We start from the raw sequence: 14,740 nt of genomic DNA on the forward strand, positions 1-14,740 counted from the left end.
CAACTTTTACACTTTACCAGGTCAGAGTTGTTTAAAACCTGCTCAGGTTTTGAGAGGACAAAAACTCAACAGGTTATGGATGTACCCTTTTGTGCAAATTAACAGACAAGGAAGTTCTCCAGAAGGTTTATTTTAAAGCATAATGTAAAAACAAAAACACCCTATTTTTAAAAGGCCACTAAGATTTTATAATGGATTTATGAATAAAACATACCCAGGGTTGTCAGCACTGAATAAATATCCTTTTAATAGTTATATATACAAATATACAACTATGTTAGCTTTAATTAGCAGCTCTCTTTTTTTTTCTCTTTTTCACTGGCTTTTTACTTGGTGCTTTTTCTTGCTTTGCACTGATGGTCTGTGTTCTGTGAATAAAGTAACAGTTTACTAACAGTATGTTAAAATTTATATCACTGAAATAGGCCTTACTTTCTCCTACTCTGAAAGTAAAATACAGTAACTCTGAAAGGTATCCAAAGAGTTTATACGAACTAGGTCTTATTTTTATAAATCATTGAAAGAACAGCTGGATATCTAATGAAAAAGGGGGCATCTTTTTGTTTATAGTAGTAAATAAAAAGAAAGCCTGAGAGCAAGCCTCCAAAAGTTTATGTATATATTTGAAATAACCAGAAATTTGTTACCTTATTTTCTTCGGATTCTTGTCTGGTTCTAAAATGATCATTTCTTCTTCTTCACTATCTGAGAGTACTATAGGGGCATCTTAAAAAAAAAACAAACATGTTAAATATAAGCAATCTCTTGGGAAACAAATCCACATGAGTTTATGTCAGAGATTCTAAAACTCCCATTTCCATGCTAACATAGATAGCCCAAGCTACTGTTTGTGTGGAGGCTTATAAATATACTTGTTCTTTCCCTACCTTTCTCTCTGAAACAGTTTCCTTTCTTACCAACTCTAAAAAACTCTTCTGTAAAAATTCAATGTTTCTTTAACTTTTATTTCATAAAGATTCTTTAACTGTATAACCACTTGATATACGTCATACCTAAAAGTTAGGGGGAAAGTCCATGTGGCATCTTTTGTAGAACCAATTTGGAAATGATTTGAAGTCAATATGCCAATTTTGTGCTACTTGGTAAGAACGCACCACAGTTTACCTTAGAATTTGGTTTTTTTACTTTCTCCCAATTAAAAACACTGGGAAAAAATTCTTAGAAACAGAATTGTTGAGTCAAAAGGCACATACATTGTAAGATACTTTTACCACATCTCTCTAGAAATAGTTTCCCATATAACCTTACCAATGTTGGTGTTTTTAATATTGCTGAGTAAGAGTCCAAAATGCCATTTAATTTTTCTTTGAATTTACTTTTTATTACTACCAGGGTTGACATGAAAAATATTGCCACTTGATTTTCTTTGAGAACTGCTTTTTTTATCTTTTGCCCATTTTTCTCCTGTCACTAATGATACATAAAGTGAATTAACACTTTTCCCAGTTGGTTATATGTCAATTCTCTGTTTTTGGTTTTCAATTGTTTTCTCCCTTTGTTCACATGCTTTAGAAAGGCTTTACCTGCTCCATCTTATGTCCACCTTCATTATTTAGTTGAAAATTGTGCTCTTTAAACCAGCAATAGAATGTCTAGCTATTAACCAGTTCTTAGAATACTAAACAAATATATAAAGCGGTATATGCACATTAGCATTTTTTTTTAACATGAAAAAAATGTTTATATGTTAAGTACAAAAGGGACATAAAATTGTATATACAGAATAACAACTGTGTAAACACACCAAAAATCTATGCACAGAAATGTCTAGAGGAACATTTAACACCAAAAGATTAACAGTGGTAGCAGTTGGGTGATTCTTTGTAAAATTCCCAAATTTTCCTTAATAAGCAGTAATTATAATGCAACAGGGAATAAAAAAAATACCCCTCTGGCTGGTGGTTGAGCAGTGCAGTGTTGCTGTCAAATATGAATCAGTGGCTTTGGCCCTGACTCTTAAGAAGGTGGTGAGCAGCCCCTCCCCCCAGGAGAGCTTGAGTATCTCTGGCCCCTTCTGAGGGCACCTGTGCCACTCAGCTCTCAGCGTCTCTTCTACCTTATCCCCTCCACCACATCCTCTGCACATTAGCATTTTAACAGTGAAAAAAACAAGTTACATATTCAACAATAAGGGAATGGTTAAACAAACTAGTTACATTCAATCAATGCTATAGAAGTTATGCAGCATTTAAAAAGAAAGTGGCTGATCTACATCTACTGCCTTGGGAAAACTAAAGATAAGTCCCTGTTTTTAAGCAGCTTACATCGCAGCACATACTATTATGTGCATACATTATTGCATATATAGTGAATAAATACATGGAACAAATAATGGAAGAATAATACCACATAGAAGTAAGTAATCACTCCTTGGAAAACTGAATAAAGGTCCCAGTCAATGGGGATTTTCCCCCCTTATCTATTTAGCTGAGTAATTATAAAAGCAAACAACATCAAAAAACCCAACAGGCTCTCAGTAGTGTTCATAATAAGCAAGAGTTTCTTCCTTGAAGGCAGGTGATATGTGCATTCACTCCTAAACAGTACCACCTTCACTGTTTCCTTAACCAGATTTAATGAGTGCATCCTCTAGTTCCCTGCCAGTCTAGTTTCTAGATCCTTGTATGATTTGTTTTTCTTACATTAAAAAAAAAAATTCGTTATTTTATTATATGGACCAGGCAAGAATTTGTTTTTTTTTTTTTTTTGAGACAGAGTCTCACCCTGTTCTCCGGGCTAGAGCAAGTGCCCTGGCGTCAGCCTAGCTCACAGCAACCTCAAACTCCTGGGCTCAAGCAATCCTTCTGCCTCACCCTCACGAATAGCTGGGACTACTGGCATGCACCACCATGCCCAGCTAATTTTTTCTATATATTTTTAGTTGGCCAATTAATTTCTATTTTTAGTAGAGACAGGGTCTCGCTCTTGCTCAGGCTGGTTTTGAACTTCCTGACCTTGAGCGATCCTCTCACCTCGGCCTCCCAGACTGCTAGGATTACAGGCATGAGCCACAGCTCCCAGCCAAGAATTTGGTTTTTTGAAAAGTAAAAATGTCCATTGGCAAAATCAACAATGTCTTTATTTCTACTGCTTTCAGAATGCAAGGAGCATCTAGGACAACTGGTATTCCAGTCACTTCTAGAAATTTATGTCCTAATACCATCCTATCTAATAGGGTAGCCATAGCCGCATGTGGCTATTTAATTTTATGTTAACTAAAGTTAAATAAAATTTAAAATTCAGTTCCTCAGTCACACAAACCACATTTTACGTTTTCAATTGCTACATGTAACAAGTGGCTGCTATATCAGGCAGTGTAGACACAGAATGTTTCTATCATTGCAAAAAGTTTTATTTAGACAGTAGTATTCTACGTTATGATATGGGCTTTTTATATCAGTCTAGAAATGATAATGATACAAAAAAAGACAGCATGGAGAAATGAGATCTTCAAGAAACTCATCCCCTTAAAACTGGCCACATATATACAGAAGAAAAACAGAAAAATTTTTTTGATCAAAAATGTTGCTATTATTTACATGCTGAAGTATACTACTACTCCACAAAGATAAGCATATTCTTTTAGAAAAGAATTGGTGGTAATATTGCAGTTAGCCTCAATAATTAGTTGAAATTTAAATCACAATATATTCAGCCTCTCTAAAAAAAGGATACATATATTCCTGTATATATATATATATATATATATATATTTCCTCTATATATAGGTAGCTATATATCTATAGTTCATATTAATATATACATATATTAATATATACATATTAATATATATAGCTATCTATAATATATAATCTATATATAATATAGGTAGCTATGTATCCCGTATATAGACACCTACATCACATAAAAGGCATAAAGTATCACCTACCTTGGCTTCCAATATTGGGAACTTCTACTCCAGTGTCCATTTTTATACTATCAAGAATGATAGCTTCATCACTGCCACCTTCATCCTCATCTTCCTTCCCAGAGTCTTCAAGATCTCCCCAGAAGTTTTCTATCCCCTCTCCAATTTGGGCAGTTCCAGTCGTCCATAACACAGGTTTAGATACACTTAACAAATTAAGGAAACTGAGTAACAAAAATGCTGCTATTTGATGGACTGTTGAAAAAGAATGAGAATTAAATTTTTCTTCTTGTAAGAGTGATTCAAGTGTGCCTCAAATTCTTAGAAAAAAATTTAATATAGCTATATTATGGATGGCTGAACAATGAAGAAGAAAGAAAAATTGAATTTATGACCCAGGCAAGATTTTATGGATGCAATTAATGGTAAGAAATATCAAGAGACAGGCTTTCAACCTTTTAGTTACAGTACTAAATTTAGTGAATGAATGAATAATTTGGAGAACAATGTACAATAGTATATAAAGTATTTGACCATGACATCAATATTATAGAATAACTTTTCAAAGGAAAAACGTTGCTACTGTCAATACCACCCAATAAAGATACACTTCTGAAGGAGGTTCAGCTTCAGCAATGATTTCTTCTGCTTTTTCCTCTACATCTGAGGTATCAATAGGGGCCTTTTCCATTTTAAATGCTGTGATCCTTTGATTTGCTATAGACTCTGCAAAGCCAAACTTTCCACCTTCTTTCCTGTATGCAGGATTTTTTTGGGAGGGAGGGGAGTAGGGGAGGAAGATGACAGATTAGAGAGAAGATAGGAAGGAAAAAATATTATTTTATTTTTGGTGGATGAGAACTATTAGAACAGTTTATTTGACTAAATTAACCTCACCAATTATGCCTTCAAGAGAAAAAATAAAAAGTTACTATAATTATCATTTATTGAACCATGTGTCAGGCCTCTACTAAGTACTTAAAGTATGCTATTTTCTAATTCTCAAATCAGCCCTACCAGGTAAGCATTAATATCCCATGTTATAGAAGAGAACACTGAAGTGCTGAGTTATATATCTTAAGATAACACAGTAAGCAGACATAGGAATCAACTCATTTGTGTTCTTCCCATTAATTGGTTTTTCCTAAAATGTTAACTTTTAAAGAAAAATCTTATGTAGCTTTGCAATACAAGTTATATTTAAATTGGATAAAATATAATAAACTGAATCCAATCAACTTTTAAAAAACATATTAAGTAGTATATTCAGCTGAAATTAACAAATAAGGAAAGATCATGTGTGAAAATTATATGATTGCCATTGTACAAGAACAATCCTTAACAGAAAAAATATATAAAGAGGGCATTTAGTTCTAAAAAATTAAACTTACCTAACTTTCTGGTCATTCTCCAAAGCTTTCTGTATTAGCTCTGTAATTTCTGCTACTTTCACACCAGCTATTTTACTGCATCTCAAAACCTATTTATAAAGGTGAATTCTGTTATTTAAAGAAAACAAACGGTCTTCTCTAAGGAAACTAAAACTATGAAATTAATTTTTCTACATTTATAATTTAAGCCTGGCTCTTTTCCCCAAATGTGAAAATAATACAATATAAACACAAATGAAAGCAAGTTTTGAGTTGTTTTAAAATATTTAAAGAACTATTGCATCAAGGGAACAGATCCAAAAACTTTCTTACAAGACAGCATAAAAAACACCATACAAGAGGCCACAGAAATACATATATATGCTCAGGAATGTACTAACTTCCTTTCTTTGTGATAATCCACAGAAATAGGGATCTGGGTAATAATTATGATGCTGGTAATAAAGACAATGATGTTAACAGAAACCAACAGAAACTAACATTTACTGCACACTTAATATATGCTAGACACTACACTTATATTTATCTATCCTTATATCCTTCTAACAACAAGATAGGTAGCAGTAATAACATCATTCCCTATTTTACCAATAAAAAAACTGGGTTCATCACCAAGGGATGAGATCAATTAAAAAAATGTGGGGGTGGGAGGAAGCTGGGACCAAAGATATGAAATAATTTGCCCAAGGTCATCTAGTATAAAGCAAGCTAGAATTCAAACTGAAGCAGCTCTCTATGCTCTTAACCACCTACACTATCTGCTATATGGCAATCTATGGCAATCTATTTTTTAAAAGCTCCCATGTAATCTGATATGTAGCTGGGTTTGAGAACCATTGCTTATTTTATCCAAATTCTAAAAGTAAAACTATCTTTTTGCCTAATTTCTACTTTTTGATTTTTTTTAAATAGGGATATAAATCTTTTTTTCTTCACTAGAAGAAAAAAGTGTTCCTCTAGTTGGAAGGATCAGACTCTGGAGGGCCAGACAAGGCAACAGCAAAAGAGGAAGGAGGGTATCTCACAGCCACCAGTCAACAGAATGAATATGGCTATAGTACTGAAACCAGATTGTAGCACAGCCTAGAATCAACCACTGAAAGTATACTCATTGGATTGGCTTAAAACACAAGCAGCAGCTTCTAAAGAGAAGCAACCTATTCTCAATGAGACATTAATCAAAGCACTAACTTGATCTTTCAGTAGCATTATCCCACCACTGGATTGGATGGTACAAATCTCTCGATGTTTGTTCATGGCAATCACCAGCAAGCCATCCATTACACGTTCTTCTCGTTCATTGGGATCCACCAATAAATATGTTCTGAAATGAATGTTAAATGGACCTGAACAAATCTGAGGCTGAATGCTTATCACTTTTAGGGTAATGAATTTTTTTAAAAAGATGGCATCAGTAAAATCAACAGAGTAAAGGTCTGAGCCTGTGGATTTGAGTCACTTAAATGAGGAAAGAAATGAAAATTGTGTTTATGAACACGAATGAATGCTAAGTGGATACCGCTAGCTATTACAGTGAAATCATATTAAATTCAGATTGGTTTTATTTAAATAATATATAACATAAACCTAATGCTCTCTCTTTGGTTAAATGACTTCTGGCTCATTAATAAAAACTTAGATAATATTAATTTGGTTAATTATAAAGTTGCCCTAAAGTATGTCTCTGAAGTTCTTCTAGGTTCTGCTAATGGCTCATTAAAAAAAATACCATCTCTTACCAGACAACATTTGTTGTAAAAATACACAAAAAACCCTGTCTATTTTTGCACCAGCTGATCCATTAGCCAACAATCACCTGTGGTTACTGAGCCCTTGAAATGTGGCCAGTCCAAACTGAATATATAAAATACTGGATTTCAAAGACTTAGTGGAAATATAAGAATGCAGAATGTTTCATGAGGAATTCTTTTTTTTTTTTTTTGAGACAGAGTCTAGAGTGAGTGCCGTGGCGTCAGCCTAGCTCACAGCAACCTCAGACTCCTGGGCTCAAGCGATCCTTCTGCCTCAGCCTCCCAAGTAGCTGGGACTACAGGCATGCGCCACCATGCCCGGCTAATTTTTTCTATATATATTAATTGGCCAATTAATTTCTTTCTATTTATAGTAGAGACGGGGTCTCGCTCTTGCTCAGGCTAGTTTCGAACTCCTGACCTCAAGCAATCCACCCGCCTCGGCCTCCTAGAGTGCTAGGATTACAGGCGTGAGCCACCACGCCCGGCCATCATGAGGAATTCTTAAGATACCAATTATATATTTAAATATTTTGGAATTCTTAAGATACCAATTATATATTTAAATATTTTGCATATACTCCATCTTAAATAAAATATATAAAATTAATTTTGCCTGTTTCTTTTTACTTTTTTTATATGACTAATAGAAAATTAAAAATTACAAATATGGCTCCCATCTGATTTCTTTTGGACAATAGTGGTCCATTTCCCTCTAATGAAACTCTACACTACAATGACTAAAAGTTGAAAGCTTTTCTTTGGGCTGGGTGTGGTGGCTCACGCCTGTAATCCTAGTACTCTGGGAGGCAGAGGCGGGCGGATTGCTTGAGGTCAGGAGTTCAAAACCAGCCTGAGCAAAAGCGAGACCCCGTCTCTACTATAAATAGAAATTAATTGGCCAACTAATATATATAGAAAAAATAAGCCAAGCATGGTGGCGCATGCCTATAGTCCCAGCTACTCAGGAGGCAGGAGGATTGCTTGGGCCCAGGAGTTTGAGGTTGCTGTGAGCTAGGCTGACGCCACGGCACTCAGTCTAGCCTGAGCAACAAAGTGAGACTCTGTCTCAAAAAAAAAAAGAAAGCTTTTCTTTGGTCATTATGCTTAACATTGTTAAAATATTTATATCTCCTCTTGTTTCTAAAGAAATGTAAGGCTCAAGCTTTCATTTGAAAGCATGATTAGAAAGACTCCAGGTTTTCTGTCATTGGAGGATTTAGCAGTGAGCTGTGAAGAAATTGCTGGATAGCTGAAGGACACTATAACAGATTTTTCCTCCCAGTTTGTAAACCATTCCCGCCTTGTAACCTGCTCCTAGAACTACTCCATCTAATATGCTCCAAAGCCCCCTATCTTCCATTAATCACAGTAATTCTTACCTTCATTTTCCCAAATTAGAGGCTAGCATATAATACTCTCAACATCTGTACATCCTTAGGAAAGATAAGATACTACCATGCCACAGTAAATTCATATACTTCTAAGTATGCTATGAAAAGAAAAATGTTGGGAAGTATCTTCATTATAGTATAAATGTTTTGCCACTTCTACTGAGAAAGCTATTTATTTGCCAGCTAATGCCCTTACAAAGAAAGAACTAGTAGGTGCTTTAATATTGAAGAGGTGTTTGTTCATTTATCCAGGACACATTTGAGTAGAGTAATAAGATTCCTAGCTGCATTTATGATTTTGGCCCAGGACAAGGCAAGACTTACCCTTGCTGGAAAAAAGCAAAACTGACACAAATAGGCATGTGGTGGATGCTTAATGGTACAGGATCACGCTCTTCAGGTGTATACTGTTTCCAAAGAAAAGGTTCAATAATTATAGTCACTAAGTTATGAACCTGCAAAAAATCACCTTGAACACCAAATACCAAAATAAACAATGAAATTCCTTTAATTTTCAGTAAATAACCTTTTACAAAAACTTTACCACTCATGTTCCTCAACACTGTACACCACCTTCAAAAAGCTTTAAAGTATAATTCATACCTCATAAAACCCACTCATTGAAAGCACATGATTACATTTTTAGTAAATGTATAGTTATGGATCCACCACCACAATCCACTTAATATTTCCATTACCCCCCAGAATTTTCTCAAGCCTGTTTGTAGTCAAGTCTCACTCCCACCCCAGCCCCAAGGAACCACTGATCTATCTGCTTTCTCTCTCTCTAAATCTGGCCTTTCTGATCATGCCATACAAACATACCAAACAATTTGTCATCTTTGTGCCTGGTGTCTTTCAACTTAGCATGTTTCATCCCCCTTGTAGCATCTATCAGTAGTTCACAGTTATATCTTTATTGCTGAATAGTATTCCATTATATGTATATATCACATTTCGTTTATTCACCAATTGATGAACATTTGATTGTTTCCAGTTTTTGGCTATTACAATTAATGCTATTATGAACATTTGTATACACTCTCATTCCTCCTGTAGATTCTTGGGCATGCATGGAATCGCTGGAAAAAAATTTTTTTCCTGGTTTTAAGACATTGTAATTTATTTTAATATTACAAGGTAAAATATGCTTAAAGATGTACATGTAAAAAGTATTTTCTTTTTCTATTGTTATGTTTCTGAATACAGAATGTTTACACTTTACTTTTTAAGAAACTGCCAAACTTTAACATGACTATGCCATTTTACATTTCCACCAGCAATAAAGTATTTTTAAATTACTTTTCAAGTCTATTAATTGCTCTCTATTTTTTACTTCCTTATATAAACACCTTCCTCTAAAAGAATATAATCTTTACTGTTAATAAACTTTTGTTAAGGGTCTGCTCCAGTCTAATGTCTAAAAGTAGCATTATGAATCATTGCTTAGAAAATTTGGGCATCCATGTTTTCTTTTGCAACTTTAGGAGTCAAACTTTTACTACAGTGCACTTATTCTAGCAGGTAATTTACATAAATCAAAACTGACATACTCAGCACAAAAGAGAAAAACAATGTAGGTCAATGGTATCCAAATGTGCTCCTGGGACCAGCAACATCAGTATCATCTGGGAACTCAAAGTTAGAAGTATAAATTCTTTGGTCCTACCCCTATCCTACTATAGGAGTAGAACCTAGCAGTATGTTTTAACAAGCCCTCCAGGTATTTCTGATAGACTTCTGTCATCTAATTTGCTTAGTGAACAAAAGTCCTGGAAAGAGATGTGAATCTACTGATTCTTCAGTACTTTTCAGTTTTACTGGATGCTCCTTGCAGGGTAAGCATCTCACTGTCCTGAAAATCAAGTATTTTTTAACACATTTGGCCCCTAAACACAAGCAACTGCTTCATATAATGCTCAATCCAAAGAAGTAGTCATCTAGTTTTATTCTAGAAAACCAGATTAAGGTGTATTCTTACGGACAGACATAAGAATACAGGAAATTTAACAGATTTCTAGGGCAATTTTGACTATATGTACATTTTGCCTTATGAACAAATTTTAGAATTTACCTAATTACCATCTACAACATAACTTCACTAGTAACAAGTTGTCTGCACATTTAGGATACTCATTCATTCACAGAAAGGATGCCAGCTCCCATCATGAGACTTACCAGTGTTACTTCATCTCCTTGGACAGAAACATCAGGTCTTCGGAAGTGACTTAAGGCCACGATTGCAGCAATGCTGGCAGCATCAATAATATTTCCATCATGATTTAATAAATGTAGGTCCACACGTATTTGCCAAACCTGGAAGTGAATTTAAAATAAAAATAAATCCTAACTGATCATAACCAATGGCTATCTATCAGGAAAAGTAACACTATACAAATTTTTTCTTGCTGTGAAAAGTTACTTCTTCTAATCAATAAAAATTATATTTAGAAAAATTTTAAGCCAAACAAACAGCTGAAATACCAACAGTTCATCTTTGTATGTGAGTCATTTGACAACGGTAAAAGATATACTCTAATAAATAGAACCACTCTAACATTTAATGCTAAGATTTTCCTAACACCATATCTAATTATATTTTTATTGTTAATTTAAAAACCTCAACCTCTTATTTTATTTTACTTATTATTTTTTTGAGACAGGGTCTTGCTCTGTTGCCCAGGCTATATAGTGCAGTGGCATCATCATAGCTCACTTAAGCTATTACATAGCGAATTCCTAGGTTCAAGCAATTCTCCCACCTCAGCCTCCTAAGTAGCTGAGACTACAGGTGCCATCATGCCTGGTTAATTTTTTTTTTTGGTAGAGACAAGGTCTCACTAGGTTGCTCAGGCTGGTCTCAAACTCCTGGCCTCAAGTGATTCTCCCACCTCAGCTTCCCAAAGTGCTAGGATTATAGGCATGTGACACCACTCCCAGATACCTCTTAGATTTCATATGATAATATTTTTGATAACCTTGTAGTAATACAAATAGAAAGTATTATATTCGGGTACAGAATGTGGAAAGCTACGGGACTTCTCTGGGGTCAAAAAGCTGGTCAAAATATCCTAATCAAGAATAAAGTTCTAATATTCTCATATTAGAGGGACTAAGATTTCCAAAGCCAGCCCTACTACTGACTCATTGTGTGGTCCATTTAAATCAATAAGCCTATCCAAAAGAAGAATTTAATCTACTCTTCAGTTTTTCATCTATAAAAAAGGAAAACTATCTGCTTCTATCAAGTCATTTAAATAACATGAGAAAATAAATGAGAAACTGTATGTAAAAGCCATAGTAAATCCACATTGCTATTTTCAGCCTTTTAAGATGATGGTTTTTGTCCTTTTAGAGAGAGAAATGGCACAAAGTTATAAGTGTAGCACTCAGGAACATCTGGAGTGAAGTGAACCAGTACAAAACTAAATTAACTAAAGCGCTGAGAACAAAAGCATAGATATAGGAACTGATGAATCAACAATATTCAACCTAAGATTGAGAATTTTGGGCATATTCCCCACCTTTTCACCAGCAACAACACAGAGAGATTCAGTGTCTATACACTTCGAATTTCTTAGACATCTTTCCAAGAGTCGATTCAACTTCACCAAGAGATCTGACTGCCTACGAAAATAGGAATGGGCTAATGTCATGAAATATAACACCAGGCATTGAAACAATAGCTCACTGCTGTTAGGTTCTCCTATGGCTAAAGCAGCTTAAGAAAAAGATTTAAATACCTGCCAGGTTCAAAAGCTGGAGCAGCCATCTGAGAGAGTTCAAGGTTAAAAAAAAGAATACCTTCTGTGGCCCTATTCAGTTTTGGAGACACAAGTTCACAGGAAACCTGTCCAAGAACTCTGCAAAGATAAAGGTACAAAATGATTAACTAAACATATTTCCTTTCCAATTAAAGTCATAGATAACAATTAAGTTGCAATCTTACTCAGTAATAACATACTCAGCAAATATGAAAGGTAGAAATTACACTCAGGAAGAGGAAAGTGGGATCTATTAATGACAAGATGCTAAAGATCTCTCTCTGTTCCTCACATTAGAATGTGAAGAGAAGTGCTCCAAACAAATTCAATGTAATCACTGCTGGTTTTCTATACGATTTACAGAGGTTAGAAAGATCTACACGATACTCATGTAAAATCATGAAATACATTTATGATTAAAAATTTAAAGTGTGACCACAAAACCAAAACATTGTGAATAAAAAAAATACTTATTTTTGGCAGCTAAAGTACCATCCAGACTTTTTAGCTGCTTTGTAAACAACCAAATCAATAGGTTATTTTCAAACTTCTCCCTTTTAAATCTGTATCTAATTTGAATCTTGTTACCTTGTTTTCCCAAGTTCCACAATACAGCATCCATAATCTGTTCCAAATGAGATCTTGATGTTCCTATAATCATAGGTTTGTCTGCCATCCAGCCGCTGTAAGCACAATATTCATTCATTTACTCCTTCAACAAGTATTTCTGGAGCAACTACTTTGTGTCTGGGCTTGGGCTAAGCAGTTGGAGGAGAGTGGGATCCCAACCAACCCACCCCAATAGGAAAGTGGAAACTACGGCCCCGATAGCTCCTGGGGCGACTCGAGCCTAAAAAGAACCCGTCGGAGAAAAATAACGCCTGAGTGGTTGGGGGAATGTAGAGACGTACAGGCAGTTCCCTCTGGGACTTCCCGGGCCCGCGCGGGATAGGTCTGAGTCCACACCGAGCGACCCGAGCACCCACGCAGCGCGCACTAGCGCGGGGACCGTTTACCTTCTTTTCTTCGATGGCACGGAGCAGGAATCGCCGCTCGCAGTTTGAGAGTGGCGTTTCCTTCATAGTGTTGGGTAGCGAGCCCCACGATCACAAGAATCTGTGGGGGAAGGGGAACCTGTGCCTCCTCACGCGCACCCCGCTAACTCCGCAGCGCAGGAGATTTACGTCATCAGGGCGCAGCGGCTGACGGTGCGGAGGCAAAGAGTCGGGCAGTCGCTACTGCGCAGACTCAAAGCCAGCTTGGGGCCGGTCGAGGTCGAGTGGGCTGAGCGATAGCTGCGTGGAGAGGCGTGTTTCTGAACGTGAAGTCCTTTCTGTTTCTTTTATTATACTGTGTGGAGAGAAAGGGACACAAACACTATCAGAATGATAGAAATTAATATCAATAAGCCGCTCTCACACTTCACGCTTTCTTCAGTCCTAGCGGGGTTGAGGCTAGACGGGTACTATTGCTGTTTTACAGATGCGGAAGTTGACATTGGCCGCTAGAGAGCCGCGGAAGCAGGGTTTGGGGCAGATTCAATGGAGAAACCCTGAGATAAAGAGGCCTGGGTTTGGGGGCCGGGGCGGGCAGGGAAGAGGTCCGAGACAGTGAAATGGGATGTTATTAGGGGCCAAAGGTGAAATCTTGTGGGATCTGAGAAGTAACAAATGGTGTTATTACTACTGTGGACTGAAACTAAATTTACTGTTTATTTCTTACAGTCTCTCCAGTTATTTTTACAGGCATAGAGAAATCTTAGTGGGGTCATACTGCCGACCACTCAGCTTTTTTGGAGAGGCAGTATTAAATTGGGGGCCGGGGGACACGTCTAAACTTCCCCGGTTCAAATTCTGACTCTGTCCTTAACTACTTCTTTGACCTGCGCAAGTTAATTAGCTTATGTGATTCACTTTACTAACCTGCAAAAAAGGGGGTGGTAAACCTATTTATTATGAGGAATAAAAAAACGAGCTAATACATGTAAAATGCTTAGAATGGTGCCTGGCAGGGAATAAGCACTTTTTAAGTGTTTGCATATTATTATTTTTTTTTTTCCTTTTGCTTTAGAGGTGGTAGGCACTGTACTCCTACACAGGCACCATGAGGCTTCTTTTGTCTCTTCTCACTTTTTTTTTCCTACTAGAGATACATTTTAGTCTCAGTTTGTACCACTTGCAATACATGTACTCAATAAATTTAAAGAGGGTCTACTGTGTCCAAGAATAATTTAAATGCTGGAGAAACAAGATCCTTTCTCTCAAGGAATTTGTATTCTCTTTGGAAGAGATAAACAAGAAAAACCTAAACAAATAAACAGAACAATTTCACACATCGATAAGTGCTATCTGAAAATGAGGATGCTATCTTACTGGGCTAGTTTCAGAAAGAGGTGACTGTAGAGATGACATTTAAGTAAATCTTTAGTGAAAAGAGCAACCTTGATATCATCTGGAGGAGAAAGAAAGTGTTTCAAGCAGAATGAGTAACATGCAAAGACTGAAATGGGATGAGCTGGACATGGTCTGGGGACAGAAGTTGTGAAGAAGGA

General features: G+C 36.1%; 1 protein-coding gene across 2 annotated transcripts; it reads right to left on the reverse strand.

The window, feature by feature from the left end:
* Positions 1-220: 220 nt before the first annotated feature.
* Positions 221-13,402, reverse strand: EXOSC9 (exosome component 9). Of its 2 annotated transcripts, none has more exons than XM_076010642.1 (12): positions 13,206-13,402; positions 12,778-12,872; positions 12,169-12,288; positions 11,950-12,052; positions 10,604-10,741; positions 8,750-8,832; positions 6,472-6,604; positions 5,281-5,369; positions 4,498-4,644; positions 3,911-4,095; positions 648-726; positions 221-390 (listed from the first exon to the last, which is right to left on the reverse strand). In XM_076010642.1, exons 1-12 carry the CDS (start codon positions 13,269-13,271, stop codon positions 327-329), a joined length of 1,302 nt encoding a protein of 433 aa, XP_075866757.1. In that variant the 5' UTR covers positions 13,272-13,402; the 3' UTR covers positions 221-326. The 2 variants fall into 2 exon arrangements, with proteins under 2 accessions (XP_075866757.1, XP_012639662.1); XM_012784208.2 differs by having other exon boundaries at positions 221-368; positions 13,206-13,401.
* Between the last annotated feature and the right edge of the window lie 1,338 nt (positions 13,403-14,740).

This window comes from Microcebus murinus, chromosome 15 (genome assembly GCF_040939455.1).
Source record: "Microcebus murinus isolate Inina chromosome 15, M.murinus_Inina_mat1.0, whole genome shotgun sequence".
Lineage (NCBI taxonomy): Eukaryota > Metazoa > Chordata > Mammalia > Primates > Cheirogaleidae > Microcebus > Microcebus murinus.